The sequence below is a fragment of the Chiloscyllium plagiosum genome, unplaced genomic scaffold (genome assembly GCF_037043375.1).
Source record: "Chiloscyllium plagiosum isolate Xiang-an unplaced genomic scaffold, Cpla_swu_hap1 HiC_scaffold_2, whole genome shotgun sequence".
Lineage (NCBI taxonomy): Eukaryota > Metazoa > Chordata > Chondrichthyes > Orectolobiformes > Hemiscylliidae > Chiloscyllium > Chiloscyllium plagiosum.
The window spans coordinates 76308336-76333556 of record NW_028270140.1 but is presented as its reverse complement, the minus strand read 5'-3'; the positions used below and the strand labels follow the sequence as shown (position 1 = coordinate 76333556).

Below are 25221 nucleotides of genomic sequence, written 5' to 3'. Positions count from 1 at the left end.
GTTTGAGAACAAAATATAAACGTTCAAAAAATACAAAACGAAAACAACTTTCTTTTAAAATATTTTAAATCTTTACAATTAAACACATAATGCATTTTTTTTTAGTTTTGAATTTTACCGATCTTGAAAATTTCCATAACATTCTTTGAGTCAAAACCTATTCTGTTTAAAATTTACTTCAACAATACTTTGATGAAAACATCTAAACTCCGTCACAGCCAAAAGCTGCTCCATTGTCATATCATCCACTTTTTTTGAGGACAAGGTTCAGTATCTACCAATATTCTGCCACTCAAACATTAATAACTTAATTAACGAGCATTCACCCTGATCATATACAGCTAGGTTTTTGTCACTTCACTCATCTGCTTAGTTTATATATAAAATTAAAGGTAAAATAAAACACAATCTGCAGAATAATGGTCACCTACAAAGAGTCTTCAAGGTGCTTTCTTTATCAGGTTTTGCACTTTGCACGAAGTATTTGTGTTGTCTATATAAGGAAATAGGTGGAAAAGCATCAGAGGAACATAATTTAAAATACTACTAGTGCTTTTGTTACATTTAATATTGATGTAGTACATTTACAAAAGCAGATACCATCATGTTCACATTTTACATTGTTATGGCTATACCTTAAGGAATCAAGGCAGTTGTGATCATTATTTCTGAAGGAAATAGAACTGAAATACAAAAAGGTTTTTCCTCAAATATATGTCCATTGATTTGGCAACATCAATTTATACACTTGAGGTTTAAAAACGGAAACATTGTCATACAGCTAATTATGTGCGAATCTGGCTTTATTAATTCCTGAGACTGATTCAAATGCTAAAATATTTGATGCTTATACCTTAAGAGATACACATATATACATATAAATATATACTCTATTTATAAAAGTTTAAATTGTAGAGATAGATATGCTCTTGAATATAGTTGCAATATTGATCAGATTACTCACCAAGATTTATCCATATCCCACCATGTTTCAGGATCTTCCATATTGTTTCAATGTAATCAACAACATTATGTGCTGTGTCAATGAAGAAACATGTTGCTACACAATCCCATGTGTCTGTTGATACAAAAAAGCTGAAGTTATTTTACACTTTTGTAATATGAAGAGCTGTGAAAGAATTTCATCCATGCTTTTAACAAACTCTAAGACAATAATTATGATAATGGTGGGCTCAGTGGTAAGCACTGCTGCCTCACAGCACCAGGCACCCAAGTTCAAATCCAGCCTTGGGCAACTCTCTGTGTGGAGTTTGCACATTGTCCCTGTGGCTGCATGGGTTTACTCCAGGCATGCCAATTTTCTGCCACAGTGCAAAGGTGTGCAGGTTAGGTGAATTGGCCATGCTAAATTGCCCATAGTGCACAGGGATGTATAGGTTAGGTGCAATAGTCAGGGAACATGTAAAGTAATAGGGTAAAGGAATGTGTCTGGGTGGGTTACTCTTTGAAGGGTTCATGTGGACTTGTTAGGCCAAATGACCTGTTTCCACACTATAGGGATTCAATTCTATGAATCTATGAACATTTAGGTTCAGCTGCACCCAGGCAAATCTCTACATAAAGTTCACTAGATCAGTTATGAACACTATAGACAGGAGTTTCTTGGCCAGGGACTTGTTGAAAGGCAGGGGTGCACTGCTATCTTAGCTGTAAGAAATAGCTTCTGGAAATCAAGTTATATCCATAATGATATGGATATACAGATGTCCTGCTTCCATCTTGGTTAATGGTCTCTCACAATCTATAAACAGATGGAGTCATACAGCACAGAAACAAACCTTTCAGTCCAACTTGTCCATGCTGACCAAATTTCCGAAACTAAACTAGTCCCATTTGCCTGTATTTTGCCCATATTTCTCTATACCTTTCTTATTCACACTGCTATCCAAACATGTTAAATGTTGTAACTATACCTGCAGCTATCACATCCTCTGGCAGTTCATTCCACATATGAACCACCCTGTATGTGAAAAAGTTGCCCCTCAGGCCGTTTTTAAATCTTTCCCCTCTCACCTTAAAAGTATGACCTGGATTATTATTCCCCCACCATAGCAAAAAGACCCTTGTCATTCACCTATGCCCCTCATGATTTTATAAACCTTTATAAGGTCACCCCTCAACCTCCGACACTCCAATGAAAACCATTCCAGCCTCTCCTTACAACTCAAAGTCTCCAGTCCTGACAACATTCTTGTAAATCTTTTCTGAAACCTCTCCAATTTAATGATATCCTTCCAATATCAGGGCAAGCAGAACCGTACACAGCAGCCTCGTCAACGTCTAGTACAACCTCAACATGACATCCCAACTCTTATACTCAGAAGTCTGAGCAATGAAGGCAAGTGTGCTAAACACTTTCTTAACAACCCTGTTTACTGGTGATGCAACTTTCAAAGAACCATGTACGTGAACCCCTAGGTTTCTCTTTTGTCAACAGTTGATGGAATATTATACACTTAACTGGAAGAATGTAACCCAACAACACTCAAGAGGCTTGACACAACCAGGACAAAGCAGCCCATTTGATTGGCATCTCATCTGTCAACTTTAACATTCATTTTTTCTATTGTCAATGCACATGACAGCAGCTCATTGTCTCTTTCAATAATATCCACCAAACATGCAATATCTACAACCAAGATGGTTGAGGGGAGCATGTAAATGGGAATACACCGTCACCAACATGGAACTATAAATTTTGTCCTTTCATGTCACTTGGTCAAAAACCATGAACTCCCTAACAGCGCTTTGGGAGTAATTGTACAATATGAAGTGGTTCAAGGACGCTGTTCACCATTTTCTCAAGAGCAATTAGGGATGGGCTATAAATGCTGGACTAGACTGTGATGCCTAGAATCTGTGAAGGAATAAAATATTTAACTGCGAGGCAGTTAAATGTGATGCCAAATGTCAGGAATGTGATGCCAAATTCCTACTTGCCTGGATAAATGCAGCTCTAACAATAGTGACACCATCCAGGACAAAGCAGCCCATTATGATTGTTTGTGGATGTAGTGCCAATCACTCCCTCCACCACTGAGGCACAGTAGCAGCAGGGGGCACACACACAAGATGAAATGCAGAAATTCAACAAGGCTTCACAGCCACCAGATTTTAAATCCACGACTGCTACCATCTAGAAGGACAAGGGCAGCTGATACATGGGAGCACCACCACATGCAAAATCCTCTCCAAAGCTCTCGCCATTCTGAACTTGGGAAAATATGGCTGTTCATTCTTGGTCACAGAGTCAAAATCCTACCATTCTCTTTCCCACAGCATTGTGGATGTACCTAGACCACATGGACTGCAGCAGCTCAACATCATCTTCATAAAGGCAATTAGCAATGGATTATAAATGCTGGCACTACTAGATAGGCCTACATCTTAGAAAGAATAAATTTTAAAAATGCAATGGCAATTTTAATCTTTATATAGATTGGACAAATCCAAATGCCAAAGATGCCTTAAAAATGATTTTGAGGTGTATTCCATAAAGCTTCTTAGAACATTATCTTCTTGAACAAACAGGGAGCAAACTCACATTTATTGGTAAGATGCAAGAGGCAGAATTAATTAATGACTAATAGAGAAAAGGTAGGGAAAACTAATAGTGTGAAAGTCTGACAAATCTCCAGCTCTTGATGACCTACATTCCAGGGTCTGAAACGAAATGGTTGCTATCTTCCAAAACTGCCTAATTTCCAGAAAAGTCCTAGCATATTGGAAAACTGCAAATGTAACATTACTTCAAGAAGGTAGGAAAACAGAAAGCAGAAGGCTACAGGCCAGTTAAGCTAATAGCTAGGAAATGCTTGAATTATTTATTTAGGGATGGAAATGGTCAAAACAAAAAAGATTTGAGTTTTTTGGAGCAAGTTATTATATTGACAGTACAGCTCAAAGCAGCAAAGTCACTTCAGAGGGTGTTTGGAAATAATGAACGCAAAAAATATTGATTGAATTACTGAAAGACAGCTAATAAACATCAGGAACTTGTACCTGTTTGATAGGCCACACCTGAGTACAATATAGTCAGGCAATTAAAACTAATACCACTTCTCTTTATGAGACACCTTTAACAAAATCATATGTCCCAAGGTACCTCAGAGAAGTTAAAAGCGAAGTACATGGAGAAATTGGAATAGATGACCAAAAGCCTAGTCAACATGGCGGGTTTTAAGGAGTGTCTTGAAGATAAAAACAAATCAGTTAGAGAGTCAGAGAGGATTAGGAAAGGAATTGTCCTGGTAGGCTTCTGGGGACACAGCTAAGAATAATACAGGAAGTAAAACTGGGATGTTCAGGAAGATGAATGCAGCTATCAAGGAGAGCTGTGAAGCTGAAGGAGATCACAGATGTTGGATGGGGGGTTGGTTGGTGGTGTTGTTGGAGGCACCCATTGAAGGTGGCATTAGCAGATCAGATGGAATAAAGATGGAGAAACTGGGAAAATGCAGTCATAGAGTCATACAGGATGGGAACAGACCCTTTGGTCAACTTTGTCCATGCCAACTAGACATCCCAACCTGACAGAGTCCCATTTGCCTGTATTTGGCCCATATCCCCCTAAACCCTTCCTATTCACAGACCCATCCTTACAGGAAGCATGGATTGAGGAAACTGTGGGAGTCAGTGGGTTGTAGTGGTATGGGTGAACAACCTAATCCAGAAATGTAGACAGCGAAGTCATGGAAGTGTCAAGAGAGGGATAAGGTGAAAGTCAGAGCTAATGGACAGTTTAAGCAAAATTGATAATTTTTTTCCAATTCCATGTAAGACCAAGCAGCAGTAACGATTAATGTCATTGGCAGTTGGAACTCGGAATTGGACTAGAACACAGCATGCTCTACATACCCTACAAGGAGACAAACATAACTGGGCCCACGACATACCTATCGTCAACCTCTGAGTAAAAGGAGTTGTTGTTTAAAGTGCAAGCTATCTTGGCCAAGTAAAAGTGCTTGGTGATCAATGAGGACTGCCCAGGCCTCCTTTTGAGGAGCAAATGGAGAATTTTCAGACTATTCTAATTCACTTGTCATGTAGAAAGATTGCACATTATTGCTTTAATTTGAGCATTAATTCACTTCTCTTCTAGATATGACAATTTGAAAAATTTTAATTTCACCACCATGCGCCATGGTGGGATTTTAACTCATAACTCCATAACATTAGCCTGAGTCTCTGGATTACTAGTTCAGTGACAATATCATGTCACTATCTCCCTACAATAGTATCATTTTTAATTGTGCAAATTCTGAATTCTGTGAGCTGTATTCATGCAGTAATGTATTGATCAATGGGCTCTTTCTCACCTTGCACCCTAATATAGAACACCATTCATCAGGAGCATTCACTTAGTGTTCAAGGCGTTTTTCAGAGGTTTTCAAAATATCTGCAGTTTGCGTTTTTTACACTTCAGAGAGATTTAGGGTAGAATACACTTAGAAAAAAATCTCTCCCAACAGAGATAACAGTGTGGATTAGTGGTGCTGGAAGAGCACAGCAGTTCAGGCAACATCCGAGGAGCAGTAAAATCGACGTTTCGGGCAAAAGCCCTTCATCAGGAATACAGGCAGACAGCCTGTATCCCTGATGAAGGGCTTTTGCCCGAAATGTCGATTTCACTGCTCCTCAGATGCTGCCTGAACTGCTGTGCTCTTCCAGCACCACTAATCCATAATCTAGTTTCCAGCATCTGCAGTCATTGTTTTTACCTAGAGATAAGACTGTAGCTACTTGTAGCTCCGCTGGTTTAAGTATGTTCTTTGGTTTTGCTGATGCATTTCAAAAATATTGTCATGTACATTTCATATCACCTTTCAGTCCCACTATTGCTGGGAGAGGCAAAGTTACAGCCATTAATGTTTTAGTCAGCATTTCAGTTGTAGCTTGCTTATTTGTTACTTTTAAGCAGTTTTAACAGCTCTGAACATTCCTTTGACTCTTTTTGTACAGCTCAATATCAGTACCTCATGGTGGAAGTCACATGACTACAATATGCCAGGAGACCCACTGGTAGAGTATTGCATTTCTATCCCAAACAATGAAATCTGGAAAAATCTCAGGGGGTTTGCTAAGAGGGGTGTTCCTTTGGCTGGAGAGCCTACAGCTAGGGAGCGTGGTCTCTGATCATTTAGAACTGAGGTATGGAGGAATTCCTTTACTCAATGGGATGCAAACTTTTACAATTCTTTTCTCCAGAGAATATCCCCAGAGGATGTTCAAAAGGTTTGAGTACAGGCAAGCCTGAGATGGATACTCTTGGATCCTAGAGAAAATCAAGTCATGGTGATTCCAATGGAAAACAGAACTGAGATTGAAGATGAGCCATGATCTTACTGTATGATCGACCAAGCTCAAAAAGCCTTCTGGCTTACTCCTGCTCCTAGTTTTTGTGCTATTATACAGAATCTCCTGCTCTTATTTCTTATATTACTGTACAGAATGTAGAAAATTACATCCATTTGTCATAATTGGAAGTAAACTCCATAAAAGGAATTAGCTATTTTTTGCTAAATTCAACTTAAACAAAAGTATCAGTGGTCTATAATTGTGGTTGTTGCATTACAAGAATAGAGGATAAGCACTTCATAATAAATTGCTTAAACATAAACATAAGCAATTGTGAAATAAAATTCCAATATTGGGACGAAAATGCTTTGACTGCATTGCAACTCAAAGCTAAAAACAGAAAATTTCGAAAACATTGCATTTTAAGTCTCGAGCTTTACTCCACAAATCAAGTTTAAAAGCTAAAATGATTCTTAATACAACAACTAATTTATGACCTATTATTAAATATTTGAATTATAAATGTACTCTGGAAAAAATGCAAACCAGTCTAAATAATAATGCTCACAAAATGCCATGAATGGATCGACTTACTTGGCTCTGTATAGATCTCCTGGAAATCTCCAGCTGTCATAGAAAAATTAGTGTGAGATGGAAGACTATGAGAGTTAACATCTGGAAAATGGACTGGTCGAATCTGATCAGCTGATCGCTTGTTGTTACTAAATTGATGTATCCAGGGATACAGTGTCATTGTGTTAACTCCAGTACATCTTTAAAAAAAATGAATTACACATTTTAATGCACAAAAATTATTTATATTTTCCAAACAAACAAAACTCTTAAGTGCTGAAAATCCAATAAAATCAGACAAGTGTTGGAAATAGACAAATCAGTCAGCAAGAATAAAGAGGAAAAGCAAGTTAATATTTCAAGTCAGACTGTTGGAATATTAATATAATGGACATAGCCTATATTTTCCCTTTATAAATTCTGCTTAGCCTGCCATGTAATCCAGCATGTTCTGTATTGTTTTTAAAATAAGTCAGACAGCTTTAATAATTTAAAGTAGAAAACACTTTAAGACTACACACTCTACAGCAAGTGCAGCTCAAGTTTTTAAGTCAGTCTTTACCTGTTGAGTACAAAATGTGAACAGAAGAGCATGTATAGACTCCATTCATTACCCTGGCAGCTATAACCCAGTCTAGCAATTTCCCAGGCTAGTCTTCCAAGTCCTGCTCCTGGTACAAGTATGTTCATGTCAGCAGGATTGCTGTATTGAGAAAGCAATATATATTGTAACAATTAATTCCATTTGCAAAATCTCAGCTGGGAAATTAAACAATGATCAAGTATCACAGGATAGAAGTACATAAGAAATAGGTGCTGGAGTAGGCCTTTCAGCCTCTCAAGCCAATCCTGCCATTCAACTGACGATGGCTGATCTGTCTCAGGTCCCGACTCCTCTTTTGTGCCATCTCCTCAAAGCCCTCAACCGCCTCGATATTTCAAAAATACAACCACCTCTTCATTAATTACTTTCTAGTGATCAAGGCTCTACAGGTCTCTGGTGTAGAAAATTCCAGACATTCACTGTCTTCTGGAAGAAGGAATTCCATCATACGTCAGTTTCAAAAGACTTCCCTTATTCTGTAAATATATTCCCAATTCAAGATTTTCCCATGAATGGAAACATCTTTCCAACATCTAACCTGTCAAGCCCCATCAGAATCTTATATGTTTCAATAAGATCACTCCTCATTCTTTCAAACAAATGAATAAAGGCCTAATGTGTTTAGCTGTTCTTGAAAGTCAATCCCTTCATCCCAGGAATTATCCTAGTGAATCTCTTTTGAACTACCTCCAATGCAAGTATACCTTGTCTTAAATACAGGGACCAAAACTCTATACAGTCACAGTTAAATGGTTTAAATGGATGTCAGATTTTGTACCTTAATATGTCATTTACAACAACAAATCAAGACGACTGAGACTTTTGAGCTTGCAAATACAAATTAAACCATTTCTTGTTTGAATTTCTATATTTTAAATGCTTTCTGTGTACTCAGTCAACAACCATTGTACAAAAGTAAGTTATCATCTAAAATCCACTGTTCAAAAATAATGAAAGTTTCTTATCATAAGATAAAACATTGAGGTTATTTTATGTACTATTCAAGTGGATGATGATTGATAGCTGTCTGTCTTTAGCAGCAACATGATCTACTTGCTTCAACATTATTAAGTAGTCATTTGAGTATCCATGTGCAAAAGAAAGGTTTATTTTTAGTCTTCATTCTGTTGTCAGACCATAGATGTATATAAACTAGGTCAGATGCCAAAACTTCAACTATATTATAGAAAAACAAGAGCAGCAAAGACAACACAAGGATGAAATTAGAAAAGCAAAGAGAAATGCTGTAAAGCAGAATCATGGAAAATCCAATGCTGTTTTCAAAATATATAAAGAGCAAGAAGATAATCAGGGAAAGAGTATGGCCAATTAGTGACAAAAGGGTCAAGGTGGAAGACACGTGCTTGCTTCTTAATGAATGCTTTTTTTGTTTTTACAAGAGGGGGCTAAAGTAGATATTGCAGCAAAGAAGTGGATAGGATAAACGTAGTGAGGAAAGAAATATGAAAATGTTTAATACGTTTGTAATGATAGTCGCAAAAGAGAATCACTAGATTTTAATACCTGGGATCATTAAAATAGCTTTAAAAAGAAAAAACGCTGAATTAAAATGGCTGCTATGATCACCTGACCAGGTTGATCTAAGCATTTGATTCATGAATAAATCAAATCCAATCTAAAATTAATGTAGCACAAAGCATTCCAATGTCATTACTGGTTGTTTCGTCATATGTAATTTATCTGAATCAATTTATCTACATTTCTGTTGGCAAGAATGGCAGGGGCATTCAAAATGCTGATGTATGCTAAACACTGTAGTGAGGAGAACTTCAACATCTACAATACTTTATTTAAGAACGAGGATACTTGGCTTTGAACAGCTGAATAACTCTGATGCATTTTCTTGCATTGTTTCGTATCAAATAGGATTCTGAAAAGTCACTGTTCTTGAAAAATGTTAAAGTGCTTTTCCTTTACAAATGCATCTTGGTAAGTGATTTTTTTTTGATAATTGCATATTTTTCCATTCCGTTGACCCAAGTACTACAAAAGCAATTTTAACTGGATAAATATAAATATATTAGTTGAAACCAAATCATAACAAAAAGGTAAAGAAAAAGGAGCTAACATTATGGAAAAATAAAGTTACAAGTTTACTCAATGTATAAAGGAGTCCAGCAGGTTGGGATTGCACACCTAGATTCACTATTGGTAGAAAATCGTCATTAACATCTCTTTCTGACACAGCTGTCTCTGGTGTGTCCCCTAAGCTCTAACTTTGGCCTTTTGTTACCTCTGACTTATATACTGCCCTCATATTATCCACAAGGAACACCATCAATTTCTAAATGTGTACTGATGACACGCACATATACCTCACCATCACTTCTCTCAACTCTTCTAACTGTCTCTAAATCATCACACTGCTTGTTACTGAATAAACAGAAAATTCCTCCAAGTAAACGCCTCGGGTGACTGTCTGAGTGGAGTTTGCACATCCTCTCTGTGTCTGCGTGGGTTTCCTCCGGTTGCTCATGTTTCCTCCCACAGTCCAAAGATGTGCAATTCAGGTGAATTGGTTATGCTAAATTGCCCGTAGTGACAGGTGCATTAAAAGGGAGTAGGGGAATGGGTCTGGGTGGGTTCCTCTTTGAAGAGTCGGTGTGGACTTGTTGGGCTGAAGGGCCTGTTTCTGCACCGTAGGAAATCTAACCTAATCTAATCTAAATATTGTAAAGACAGGTGGTGTTGTGTTCGGGTTCTACCACAAATCCCATTTCCTTGCCACTAATTGCATCCTCCTCTGTTGCAACTACCCGAGGTTAATCACTGTTCACAGCCTTGGTATCAAATTTGACCTCAAAATCAACTTTACCCATATATCCTTGCTGGGTACTAAAATTGGCCTTTTACCATCTTCATCTCTTTGCTCATGTCCAAATTGCACTGCACAAATCCTTACCCATGCCTTGTTATCTCCAAGTTCAACTATTTTTAACAAACTTCAAGACTCTACCCATCCCCGTAAACCTGAGGTCTGCAAGAACATAACTGCCTTTACTAAGTTTCATTCATTCACTACCTCATGTGCTGCTGGCTGACTGACACGGGATCCCACTTAAGCAAGAACTCAGATTTAAAACTCTCATCCTTGTTTTCAAATCCCTCCCTTGTTTTCCCCTCTCTTATCTTTAATCTCCTCCAGCCTCAAACTTTCCTTGGTAGCTGCATTAATTTGGTCTTAGTTTCTAGAACATGCCAATTTTAAGTGTTCCATTATTGTTGGCTATTGCTTCAGCTCCTCCTAACCTTTTCTGTCTCTTTACTTCATTATTATAATAAGATACTCCTTAAAACCTCTCTCTGTGAACAAACTTTTGGTTATCTACCCTAATTTCTCTACCTCTACACCACATTTTGTTGTATTACTTCTGAGAAGTGCCTTGGGGCATTTTATTTCGTGAAAGGCATGTAAATATCAACAGTAATTCGAAATTTTTAATTGCGTGTCTGTATTGCCCTCAGATGTGGCTGTTACAGACAGTAGCTCCTGATGTTTCGAAGCTGTCTTCAGTAACTCTATCAAATTTTGCTTTCAATATTTCCAGAAAAAGAAATATAATTCTGGTCAGGTACATAGAGTTTGGTTTTGTTACTTTAAGTAGGTTCTTTATGACTTCGTATTTTGAAGGAATCATATTGCAATTTTCTCCCCTGCTCTCTTGAAGATGATGGTTCTTGCAGATGATGCTATGTCTGTACCTTACCACAGAGCCTGTATTCTGCATGAAACACTGATAACAAGTCATAGCAAACTAATTTTCCATATACACATTTATTTTACATCAGAAATCAATGCAGGATGAACAAGATCTTTGATTGCAACTTTCTTTTTAACCACAGACATTTACTATGATGTTCACTGTTGTCACAAGTGAATTGAGGTAACCCTGCTCAAAATACATGGTATCTGTTCTGCTAAAATCTTCAGCTGAGTATGGTGCTCGGCTGGAAAAGCACATTAATTGATGTAGTGTCATATTTGGAAACAACTCTTCGGGTTGAACCAGTTCACACTGAACATGTTCCCAAAATAAACTAGTCCCATCTGCCTGCGCTTGGCCCATATCCCTTCAAACCTTTCCTATTCCTGAACTTATCCAAGTATATTTTAAATGTTGTAACTGTACCTGCATCCACCACTTTCTCTGGTAGTTCATTCCACACATGAACCACTCTGTGTAAAAAAATTGCCATCGTGTCCTTTTAAAATCTTTCCCCTCTCATCTTAAAAATATGGCCCCTAGTTCTGAACTCCCCACCCTAGTGAAAAGACCCTTGTCACTCACCTTAGCTATGCTCTCACAATTTTGTAAACCTCTATAAGGTCATCCCTCAACCTCCTAAGCTCCAGTGAAAGAAGTCCCAATCTTGCAAGTCTATTTTTATATGTAAAACCCTTCATTCCTGGCAACATCCTAACAATTTTTTTCTGAACTCTCTCCAGTTTAATAATACCTTTCCTGTTAGAGGGCAACTGGACACGGTACTACAGAAGAGGCCTCACTGATGTCCTGAACAACCTCAATATGACATCCCAACTGCTATATTCAATAGTCTAAACAATGAAGGGAAGAATGCTAAACACCTTCTTAACCATCCTGTCTACCTGTGACACAAATTTCAAAGAATTCTATTTTATTGATCTCTCATTCAAGGCTGTAATCATGTAATTTTATGTAACCAATACTGTACCATTCATCCGGAGGGAAATGTTTTACAATTTCTTCAATGATTGGTCGATAACAAGCATCCCGTTCAGCCTTGCCATCATCACTCCAATCTCTCACAAACTGCTTAATGGTAGACTTCAATTTGTCCATGTCAAAGGTAGATGCTGGTTTCAATTGTCCCAAGTCAGCCTGTGCGTGTTATAACCAAGAAAATCATTTATTACTAAACTAAAGAAACTCCCAAGGTATAAAACGGCTCATTTTAAGAAAAATGTGATGCAAGATTTTGGATTTCACCTATACTTTACATTTTCTAACTTATTATGCATGTTGGATGGATTTACACACAGATGCAACATTCATCCCAGCCAGTCTACATTGTTGTGCATCTCCTAGATTAGCAACACCAATAAATCCCTTTATCCAAATCTTTGCTGTTTTCCTTCAACCAATGAATCTATTCTTAAATGCTGAAATAATCTTTGTTTCCATCAAAGTTGATAGTTCACAGCCCTCAACTTTTATATTCTATATTTTTTTCCACAAAACCATTTTCTAATAGCTTGTTTTTTTTCAAATTGATCTTGTCCACCAAAAGTGCTGCTTTTAAGAAATTGAGAATTTGACTCTACAAAACTCATTGGTCATCATTTCAGCCAGTTGCCAACTCATTCAAAATGTGTGTACTGTATATATGAATAGACCCAAAATAGAACATGTGGGACACCGTCACTCATTCAAGTGTCAGTTGTGGTTCAGTTGGTGGCTATCTTGTCTCTGATTCAAGTCATGTTCCTGTTTCAAGTCCCATTCCAAGGCTTAAGCATAAAAAAAAATCAATGCTCACATTCCAGTGCAGTATTGTGCAAATGCTGTACTGTTAGGGAAGTGTCTTTCAGATGAGACTTTAAATGAAGGTCACATCTTGCTAGGATGGATGTAAAAGATCGCATGGCACGATTGTGATGAGGTGGGGAATTACCCTTGGTGTCCTGGCTAACATTTAGCCCTCAACCAACATCACGTTTACAGCATGACAACAGTGATTACTTTTCAAAAGCAAAGGTACTACATTGACTATGGAGCACTGTGTGATAGCTGGTGGTCCCAAGAGCAGTAGGGATCATGTCCTCTTGACCGAAATTGGTGAGTGGCAAGAAAAGCCTCTTGATTCAGCAACCGCAGTAACACATGTTTGAGGAGATAATAGAATGCCAAAATACAGTTCTTCCAGTAGCCTCTTCATATACAGTTCTTCCATATATTACAATTCCACAACATTACATTGTTTTAACTATAATACTCAAAGGTTTGAGGGACCTTTGTTCTGGGGAGACAAGAGATGGGTTAAACAACTGTTAAATGATGGCTGTTAGTTCTGATAGGATTAAGAGTGTCTGTTAAGAGGTGTTATTCCTTTTGTCTTTTAAGTTACTAAACATGAGTAAAATTACTAGTCCGAAATGCTCTAAATAAGTTAGAAATTATACCTGTACTTAATAAAAAGGATATTAAATTGATTACTGCAGTTGGGTTGTGAGATTTGTTTACTATTTGCTGGGTGAGTTTCATTTATTCATAGAGTTAGGGTGGAATTTAAAAAGGAGATCGTCAAGAATAGTAATGTCTGGATTACTCCCACTGCTACAAGCTAGTGTGAATAGGAATAGGATAGAGCAGATGAATGCATGGCTGAGGAGCTGGTGTACAGGAGAAGGATTCGCATTTTTGGATCAATGGAATCTCGTCTGTGGTAGAGGTGACCTGTATAAGAAGGATGGATTGCATCTGAATTGGAAGGGGACTAATATACTGGCAGGGCAATTTGCTTAAACTGCTTGGGAGGATTTAAACTAGTAAAGGGTAGGTGGGGGCGGAGTGGCAGGGTGATAGTGAGGAAACAGATCAACCTGAGACTGGTACAGTTGAGAAAAGAAGTGAGTCAAACAGTCAGGGCAGGCAGGGACAAAGCAGAGAACAAGGTAGGACTGATAAATTAAACTACATTTATTTCAATGCAAGAGGCTGAACAGGGAATGCAAATGAACTCAGGGCATGGTTGGGAACATGGGACTGGCATATCATAGCAATTACAGATCTGTGGTTCAAGGATGGACAGGACTGGTAGCTTAATGTTCCAGGATACAAATGCTACAGGAAGGACAGAGAGAGAAGCAAGAGGGGAGGGGGAGTGGTGTTTTTGATAAGAGATAGCATTAGAGCTGTACTGAGGGAGGATATTCCCGGAAATACATCCAGGTAAGTTATTTCGGTGGAACTGAGAAATAAGAAAGGGATGATCACCTTATTGGGATTGTATTATAGAACCTCTAATAGTCAGCAGGAAATTGAGAAACAAATTTGGAAGGAGATCTCAGCTATCTGTAAGAAAGTAAGGTGGTTTTGGTAGGGGATTTTAACTTTGCAAACATAAACTGGGACTGCATAGTGCTAAGTGTTTAGATGGAGAGAAATTTGTTAAGCATGTACAAGAAAATTTTCTGATTCAGTATGAGGATGTGCCTACTAGAGAAGATGCAAAACTTGACCTACTTTTGGGAAATAAGGCAGGGCAGGTGACTGACGTGTCAGTGGGGGAGCACTTTGGGGCCAGCGACCCTAATTCTATTAGTTTTAAAATAGTGATGGAAAAGGATAGACCAGATCTAAAAGTTGAAGTTCTAAATTGGAGAAAGGCCAATTTTGACAGTAATAGGAAGAACTTTCAAAAGCTGATTGGGGGCAGATGTTCGCAGGTAAAGGGACAGCTGGAAAATTGGAAGCCTTCAGAATTGAGATAATGAGAATCCAGAGAAAGTATATTCCTGTTAGGGTGAAAGGAAAAGCTGGTAGGTATAAGGAATGCTGGATGGCTGAAGAAATTGAGGGTTTGGTTAAGAAAAAGGAAGCATATGTCAGGATCGATTGAGTGAATCCTTAGAAGAGTATAAAGGCAGTAGGAGTATACTTAAGAGGGAAATCAGGAGGGCAAAAAGAGGGTATGAGATAGCTTTGGCAAATGCAGTTAAGGAGAATCCAAAGGTTTTGACAAATACATTAAGGATAAAAGGGTAACTAGGGAGAGAATAGGGCCCCTCAAATATCAGCAAGGTAGCCTTTGTGTGGAGTCGGAGATGGGAGAGATACTAAACAAGTACTTTTCATCAGTGTTTACTGTGGAAAAAGACATGGAAGATATAGAATGGAGGGAAATAGATGGTGACATCTTGAAAAATGTCCAGGTTACAAAGGAGAAAGTGCTGGATGTCTTAAAATGCATAAAAGTGGATAAATCCTCAGGCCTGATCAGGTGTACCCTACAACTCTGTGGGAAGCTAGAGAAGTGATTGCTGGGCCTCTTGCTGAAATATTTGTATCATCGATAGGCACAAGCGAGGTGCTGGAAGACTGGAGGTTGGCTAACATGGTGCCACTATTTAAGAAGGGTGGTAAGGACAAGCCAAGGAACGACAGACCAGTGAGCCTGATGTCAGTGGTAGGCAAACTGTTGGAGGGAATCCTGAGGGACAGGATGTACATGTATTTGGAAAGGCAAGGACTGATAGGGATAGTCAACATGACTTTATGCGTGGGAAATCATGTCTCACAAACTTGATTCAGTTTTTTGAACAAGTAACAAAGAAGATTGATGAGGGCAGAGCGGAATATGTAATCTATATGGCTTCAGTAAGGCTTTCGACAAGGTTCCCCATGAGAGACGGGTTAGCAAGGTTAGATCTTACCAAATACAGGGAGAAGTAGCCATTTGGATACAGAACTGGCTCAAAGGTAGAAGACAGAGGTGGTGGTGGAGGGTTGTTTTTCAGACTGGAGGCCTGTGACCAGTGGAGTGCCACAAGGATCGGTGTTGGGGCCACAACTTTCGTCATTTATATAAATGATTTGGATGTGACCATAAGAGGTAAAGTTAGTAAGTTTGCAGATGACACCAAAATTGGAGGTATACTGGTCAGCGAAGAAAGTTAGCTCCGATTACAACAGGATCTTGATCAGATGGCCCAATGGCTGAGAAGTGGCAGATGGAGTTTAATTCAGATAAATGCGAGGTACTGCATTTTGGGAAAGCAAATCTTAGCAGGACTTATACACTTAATGGTAAGGTACTAGGGAGTGTTGCTGAACAAACAGACCTCGGAGTGCAGGTTCATAACTCCTTGAAAGTGGAGTCGCAGGTAGGTAGGATTGTGAAGGCGGCATTTGGTATGCTTTCCTTTATCAGTCAGAGTACTGAGTACAGGAGTTGGGAGGTCACGTTGTGGCTGTACAGGACATTGATTAGGCCACTTTGGAATATGGTGTGCAATTCTGGTCTCCTTCCTATCGGAAAGACGATGTGAAACTTGAAAGGGTTTAAAAATGATTTACAAGGATGTTGCCAGGTTTGGAGGATTTGAGCTATAGGGAGAAGCTGAACAGTCTGGGGCCGTTTTCATTGGAGCGTTGGAGGCTGAGGAGTGACTTATGGAGGTTTACAAAATTATGAGGGGCATGGATAGGATAAATAGACAAAGTCTTTTCTCTGGGGTGGGGGAGTCCAGAACTAAAGGGCATAGGTATAGGGTGAGAGGGGAAAGACATAAAAGAGACCTAAGAGGCAACCTTTTCATGCAGAGGGTAGTACATGTATGGAATGAGCTGCCAGAGCAAGTGGTGGAGACTAGTACAATTGCAACATTCAAAAATCATTTGGATGGGTATACGAATAGGAAGGGTTTAGAAGGATATGGGCCTAGTGCTGGCAAGTGCGACTAGATTGGGTTGGGATATGTGGTCGGCATGGGTGGCTTGGGCCGAAGGGTCTGTTTCTGTGCCGTACATCTCTTTAACTATGATTCTAAGCTTGGGGAGTGATTGCCGGGCCTCTTGTTGAGGTACTTGTATCATCAATAGACACAGGTGAGGTGCTGGAAAACTGGAGGTTGGTTAATGTTGTGAAACTATTTGAGAAAGGTGGTAAAGATAAGCTAGGGAAGTACAGACCGGTGAGCCTGACATCGGTGGTAGGCAAGTTGTTGGAGAGACTCCTGAGGGAGAGGATTTATTTATATTTTGAAAGGCAAGGACTGATTAGGGATAATCAAGATGGCTCTGTGTGTGGACAATCATGTCTCATAAACTTGATTGAGTGTATTGAAAAAGTAACAAAGAGGATTGATGAGGGCAGAGTGGTAGATTTGATCTTCAGTAAGGCGTTCAACAAGGTGCCCCATGGGAGACTGGTTAGCAAGGGTGGATCTCATGGAATACAGGGAGAAGTAGCCACTTTGATACCGAACTGGCTCAAAGATAGAAGACAGAGGGTAGTGGTGGAGGGTTGTTTTTCAGACGAGTGGCCTGTGACCAGTGGTGTTCCACAAGGATCGGTGCTGGGTTCACTACATTTCGCCATTTACATAAATGATTTGGATGCAAGCATTAGAGGTAAAGTTAGTAAGTTTACAGATGACACTAAAATCGAAGGTATAGTGGACAGTGAAGAATTACCTCAGATTACAATGGGATCTTGATTAGATGGGCCAATAGGCTGACGAGTGGCAGGTGGAGTTTAATTTAAATAAATGCGAGGTGCTATATTTTGGGAAAGCAAATCTTAGCAGGACGTATACACTTAATGGTAAGGTCCTAGGGAATGTTGCTGAACAAAGAGACCTTGGAGTGCAGGTTCTTAATTCCTTAAAAGTGGAGTCACAGGTAGATAGGATAGTGAAGAACGTGTTTGGTATGCTTTTCTTTATGGGTCAGAGCATTGAGTATAGGAGTTGGGAGATCATGGTGCGGCTGTACAGACATTGGTTAGGCCACTTTTGGAATATTGCGGGCAATTCTGGTCTCCTTCTGTCAGAAAGATGTTGTGAAACTTAAAAGGGTTCAGAAAAGAGTTACAAGGATGTTGCCAGGGTTGGCGGATTTGAGCTATCGAGAGAGGTTGTATAGGCTGGGGCTGTTTTCCCTGGAGGGTTGAAGGCTGAGGGGTGACCTTGTAGAGGTTTATAAAATTATAAGAAGCATGGACAGGCTAAACAGACAAAGTATTTTCCCTGGGGTTGGGGAGTCCAAAACTAGAGGGCATAGGTTTAGGGTGAGAGGGGAAAGATATAAAAGAGACTTAAGGGGCAGCTTTTTCATGCAGAGGATGGCGCGTATGGGGAATGGGCTGCTAGAAGAAGTGGAAGAGGCTGATACTATTGCAACATTTAAAAGGCATCTGGATGGGTACATGATTAGGAAGGGTTTAGAGGGCCGGGTGCTGGCAGGTGGGATTAGATTGGCTTCAGATATCTGGTCGGCACGGATGAGTTGGACCGACGGGTCTGTTCCCGTGTTGTACATCTCTATGACTGTGCAATTTCACTTAAGCGCCGTTTTGACAGTTTTTGAAAGAGATAACAGCCCAGTTTAAAGATATTTAACAAGTACACACTAACTGCCGATAATGTTTGGCGTTCTGTAATCTATGCACGTCCGAGACACGATTGGTAAGAGCTGATTAATATTATAATCTTTCCATAGTTTTGGGTAGGTCATGGAGACATGATGGCGGGGATAGTATTGTTCTGAATGGGTTAGTAGTCTTTGATATTTATTGAGAGGTAGTTTTTGATGTAAATAGGTCTGATAAGGGTTGATGGAGCAGTCGTGGGTTTCAAAGTATTGCTTTAATTTTAGTCTGTCTTGTAAGAGTAAAAGTGGTTTTATGAATGAATGAAGTAGTGTTTACAGTAGGAAGTTATGAATGAATGAAACGGGAAGATGGTGTTTGCTTGTGAGAGGGTTAGTAAAGGAGTTACGCATGAGTAAATACAAACAGCTTGTGTGAGAGTTAGTGAAGAGACTTATAATACAATATCTTACAATGCATATACACATTCAAGTATGTCTTTCTTCTAACTTTTAACAATTCAGGGAAATTGTTCCTGACTCCTACTTTTATTTGGTCCCATCTAAACAGCTTTCAATTCAATTAGATACCTTCCCGTTAATTCCAAGACCTAGAATATTTTTTTGGATGGACAGTGCTGGGTGTCATACAATGAAGCTCTATACTATACCTGACAATGATGCTACATGCATCCAGGTGAAACTTCGGTGTTGCTAGGTCCTCACCTACTGTATGCCCAAATTCAATTTCGGCGTAAAGCCGTAGAATACAATCAGAAGTGGGAACTCTGGCCAATTTTTCAACTTGCCACCCAGTGACACGAAGGCTAACTTCCACATTTAGAATGCTGTCCCAACTGACATTAACTACGTCAGCAGAGGTTTGAAGTGGCTCAGTATTATGTTACTGTCAATATTACTATAATAATATTGACTGAGGATCATGATTTATTAAAATTCTCCAACAACCATCAACATTTCTGAATAAATAAATACTAACTGCACTGTATTTGACTGAAGACAAATTTTAGGGTTCAGATGACACCAGTTAAATATCTGACCTGCAGGCATTCCTAGGTATCCATTTTTCTTCATTTAACAAACTGTAAATGTCAGTTTTTACCGTTTTAATACTGTAAAAAGGTAAAGTTGCCAGAGTATCAGAGCACCATAAGACTGCTCCCTCATTAGAGAGAGACGATTGATTCAAATTTAACCCGAGGGTCACCATGCTTCAAGTGAGGAGCACTTTCATGATAACCTCAGCTGGTGCAGGAATTTTAATATTGCATAATTATCCAAACAAGGACAGAGGAAGAAAAAACAAAAGATTGCATTTATTACATTAAATCAAAGTGTAAAAGCAATACAACCGTATTATGTGAATTTACTCAGATGTAGAACTGCCACCAGATATTGGTGTGATTACAAAACACATGCTATCCCAAGTAGCGTTTGAGCCAATGCATACAACTATTTTGCTTACCTCCATATCAATGACTCCATATTCCTTATTTTCAAACATATGATTACAGTTGTTGATAATTGCTTTCAGAATCTCATAGTTATGTTCAATACACTGTCTTAATCTTTTCACGTGAGGAAGGAAATTCGGAAGCAGCTTTTGATGAGCAGCTGGGAGAGACTGGAATTGCTTTTCAGATCGAGTTACCCTCTCGTGAGCATAAATCCTGGAAAGTGAAGTTGCATTGAAAAATGAGCAGAAAACGTTGTGAACATTGTACCAAATTTCACAAGCATTCTGGCTAAACCTACAAATGTTCGTCCTGTAGACTTACACTTTTACAGTACAGTAGGCGCTCATTTGGTCCATAGCGTCTGTGCTGGTCAAAAAAGATAATCTAGTTTTTGGGTCACAGTCCCAAAAGCTACGGCAATACACATGAATATCTAAATTTTGTGTAATCCTTGAAGTTCTTGATTACATTCTCTACATTTAAGTCCAAATCATTAATGCACACTATAAACAGCAAGAGTCTGAGCATCAAACCCTGTAGAAACTCAATGGAAACAGACTTCCAATCATGGAATCACCCTCTACTTCTTCCCTCAACCAATTTTGGATCCAATATGCCACTTCATCTTGGATCCACTGGGGTCTTAATTAACCAGTATGCCATGATGAACCTTACTAAAGGCCATGTAAACCACATCAGATGCATCACGCTCCTGGTTACCTTTTTCCTTCACAAATCACTGCCATCTTAAACGTTTGTAAACCTTGCAATCCATTAATTATCTACAAACTTGTATTTACAGCAAACATATTACACTGATATTGATGCTAACCATCTTCACTAAAACATAAATATGAAACTACCAATTTAAGCTTGCAGTATATTCTTAAATACAGTTATCCAAATTTAATAATTCTGGTACATCAAACAACTGTAATTTGTCAGAAAGGTGACCACAGAAATTATGTCAAATGTTAGTATCTGGACACAACAAAACACTATCCAAGACTGTAACAAATTCCAAACTAATGTCTATTAACGTACCACATTTATAAATTCTATGAAGCAATAAAGAATAGTGCCTATTTTTCAAATATTGAATAATGAACAATACTTGAGTAGAAGATAGTCGGCAATAAAATATAAGGCACACGACAACATGAACACATATCTACTGCCTTCAAATAAGCCAAAACTGTAAACAACTTTTACTTTACTTTAAACCACTATTATGCTTAATAATTTTAAAGAATATGGCTTCTAATAAAAAACTTCATATTTTAAAGTAATAAAAAATAGCCTTGTCCTTTGCTTTTAATGCATTTAGAATTGGCCTCAAGGGAATGGAATGCCACAACTGCATGTAGATGCTTTACTGAGAATTAAAACCTATCTCTGTCACAGAACCAGAGAAGCGTGAATCAAATTACTGGGATGCCATTTCATTTGATCATTTATTTTTAACTGGGTACTGTGTCAATTGTGCCTCATGGGTAGCACACTCGTCTTTAATTCACAAGAATGTAAACTGGAGAAGACTATATGGCCCATTGAGTCAGTTTGACTATTCAATATGGTTTATCTTCAATTTCAAGTTGATTTCCTTTACTTGCATCCCTTGATTCTCCTAGATCAACCATCAACTCCTGTCCACACTGCAAAAAAAAGTGTATCTCAGCATTAAATATATACAATGTAAAAATATTCACAATGCTATGGGGCAGGGCGGGGAATTTCAGAGACTCCCAGAAAAATGAAAAACAATTCTCATCTCAGTCCTAAATGGTCGAACCCATATTCTCAATTTCCCAATCATGGCATCTCCCAGTATTTACCCTAACTAGCCCATAAGATTGTAAGTTCAAGTCCTAGTCTATATTTATGAATCCACAATCGGAATAGACACTCTACTACAGTACTGAGGAAGTGCTATCGAGATAATGTGAACTGAAAGCTCTGCTGGCTTTCACACGAACATAGAAAAGATCTCATGGTACTACTTGGTACTACTCTGAAACCTCACTGGCATCACTGAAACAAATCATCTGATTGTTATGATGTTGCTTTTTTTAGGATCCTGTGCACAAACGGGTTGTGTTTCTTACATAATAACACCAATTACACTTCATAAGTACTTTCACAGCCTGTAAACACAGGCATGATACAAATATCTGTCCTTTATGCCAATTAATTAACGGTTTTAATATTTGGCTGCTGCCAGAATTTATCATTTAATGATAAAATTATTGAAATAAACATCGCAATAAATCAACTTATAATAACCCTGTGCAAAAAGTTCTTCTACTGGCTTTCAGTAGAACCAAGGAGATTAAACAGATTAACAATGCGAAAAATGTAATACACAAATAAACGATCAAAGTAACTCAAGAACAAAATTACAAGTTATAGATAACATTCAAAATTATGAATTCACAGCTAAAGCTGTATTAAAGATATGACCCATTTGTTTGCTTCAGTTTGATTGTGGTTGAACACAGTTCTCATTTACAGATCTGACGAGCATTTCCAAAACCTAAAATGTGTTGCCGTGACCAAAAATATATATCACTTGATTTACTGGTTAATCTAACAACTACAGCAAATGCTGGAGATCAGAGTCGAGTGTGTGGTGCTGGAAAAGCACAACAGGTCAGGCAGCATCCAAGGAGCAGGAAAATCGACATTTCACGCATAAGCCCTTCATTCCTGATGAATGGTTTATGCCCGAAACATCGATCCTCCTGCACCTCCAATGCTTTTCCAGCACCACAATCCAAAAACTATAGTTCAGATTTTTACAACATTTGTTAGTTTGCTAAATTTAGCTTTGCATTATTTGCGACAGCTTTTAATACTTTGAACAATTATGTCACAAAGGTATTGTAAAAATCCAGTGTACACACAAAACCACTCAGGGAACTGTTATTCCCTAAATTCCATTTCCAAAACTGACATTCTATGATTAAGTCAGTGGAAATTAGTGTCACAGTAGAACTGTACTAATATATATAGAACATACAATATAGTTCAGAACAGGCCCTTCAGCCCTTGATGTTGTGCCAACTTGTGAACTCTTCTCAGCTCATCCCCCTACGCTATCCCAAAATCATCCATGTGCTTATCTAAAGACTGTTTAAATCTCCCTAATGTGGCTGAGTTGACTACATTGGAAGGTAGGACATTCCACGCCCTTACCACCTTCTGCGTAAAGAACTTGCCTCTGATATCTGTCTTAAATCCATCACCTCTCAATTTGTAGTTTTGCCCCCTCGTACACACTGATGTCATCATCCTCGGAAAAAGACTTTCCCTGTCTACCCTATCTAATCCTCTGATCATCTTGTATCTCTATCAAATCCCCTCTTAGCCTTCTTCTTGCCAATGAGAACAGGTTCCGGTCTCTCAGCCTTTTCTCATAAGACCTTCTCTCCAGACCAGGCAACATCCGAGTAAATCTCCTCTGCACCTTTTCCAATCCTTCCCGAAATATGGGGACCAGAACTGTACACAATATTCCAAGTGTGGCCGCACCAGTGTTTTGTATAGTTGCAGCATGATATTGCGGCTGCGGAACTCAATCCCTCTACGAATGAAACCTAACACACCGTATGCCTTCTTAACAGCATTATCCACCTGGGTGGCATCAAAAAGCTAGAAGGGTTAATCCAGCTTTAATTATTAAAGTTTAAAATTTATTACATTTGTAAACATGTTAATACAATTATTTCATAAGTTATTAAACAGATTCTGGTGTATCCATTTTACAAAAAAGAAATTTGCCCTGATTAGTTTCTATGCTAACATAATATGAGAGGTGTTCAATTCGTACGGCCCTTCGAGATTTCTCTATAACTTTTGAACAATTTATTGTGTATTATTTAAATGCATGGGTGCAAAAGCTAGTTTGTTCACTCTCAGATCCTTAACTTCAAACACATGGCATCACCGTTTCTGTGATGAAAGAGAAGCAATACACAGGGTGTATTTTGACATTCATTGCTATGAAGATGGACTTTATTAATTAATAACTTTCCATGGCTTTTCTTGATTTATTGTTTCTAAACTTAATATTTTACTAACTTATTGGGGGTATTCAAAATTCATTCATATCTTTATTTTGCTTTCCTGCCCATTATTTCCATTACTTACTGCAGACAAAGCACATCGAGATGGCAATAACTGACTTGAATTTGGAAGGTAAAAGAAACATGCTATGCTCCACAGAAACAATGGAACCGTGGGCTAATTTTGTAACTTAATGCTGATTTGAAAAGTATTAACTAAAAGTCAGAAATTAATAATATATGTTGAATGAACAAATAGCAATGAAAATAACAGACTGGAAGCCAATGTCATTTCGAGCTGTGTTATTTATTTTCAATACACTATTACTATGCTTTCATTTTCTACAAAGCTTAGGAAGTAAAATAAATTTGATTTTTGAAAAATAATTGAAAAATCAAAAGAAACAAGTGGAAATTATGCATTTATTTTTTAAAAAACCATAATCAATTGTAAAACATATGATGTTCTGAATATCCAGAGTTCCAGCATGGATCACCTAGTTTAGATTGGATGTGGAGTACTGACACTAACAATGGTAATAATTTTTAAAGAATTGCAATAACATAAATAGGAGCAGGATTAAACGACATGACTCCTCAAATCCACTCTAACATTCTTTAAGATCATGGCTGATTCTCAACTCTGACTCTCCGTTCCTGCTTGATCCCCATAGTCCTGACTCCCTTACAGTTCAAATCTCTATCAATCTCTGCCTTCATTGTACTCAATGATTGAGTATCCACAGTTCAGGAGTGGAAAACACGGTCAAGAAATGTCTCAGTCCAAGCTTTAAATGGTCAACCCTTACATAAAAATACAAGAACTCGGAGCCATACAATTCAGCCCAAGCTTACTCTGTCATTCAATGTAATCAAAGACCAAAAACTACAGAAAGCTGCAACACAAAGGGACTGAGGTCCTTGTGCACAAAACACAGAAAGCTAGCATACAGATAATCAGGAAGGTTAATGGATTGCTGGCCCTTAGATCGTGCGGGTTGGAGTATAAGAGTTGAGAAGTTATACTGCAATTGTACAAGATGCCAGCGAGACTAAATTTGGAGCACTGTGAGCAGTTTTGACCTCTTGTT

The 25221-nt window shown here is 38.4% G+C and overlaps 1 protein-coding gene across 4 annotated transcripts in view; it reads right to left on the bottom strand.

Moving 5' to 3' along the window:
• carnmt1 (carnosine N-methyltransferase 1) overlaps nucleotides 1-25221 on the bottom strand; it is a 49487-nt gene that overhangs the window by 21255 nt on the left and 3011 nt on the right. For 2 of the 4 annotated variants that reach the window (XR_015760579.1, XM_043712272.2), the window contains exons 2-7: nucleotides 20075-20279; nucleotides 12212-12378; nucleotides 7454-7594; nucleotides 6913-7091; nucleotides 965-1078; nucleotides 432-493 (exon numbers count right to left, since the gene is read on the bottom strand). Coding sequence is in view for 3 of the 4 variants with exons in the window: in XM_043712272.2 (XP_043568207.1) it covers nucleotides 441-493; nucleotides 965-1078; nucleotides 6913-7091; nucleotides 7454-7594; nucleotides 12212-12378; nucleotides 20075-20279 (859 nt within the window). In the remaining variant the exon portion in view is untranslated. The remainder of the gene's footprint in view (nucleotides 1-431; nucleotides 494-964; nucleotides 1079-6912; nucleotides 7092-7453; nucleotides 7595-12211; nucleotides 12379-20074; nucleotides 20280-25221) is intronic. The other 2 variants (XM_043712264.2, XM_043712254.2) reach the window with 1 other exon arrangement.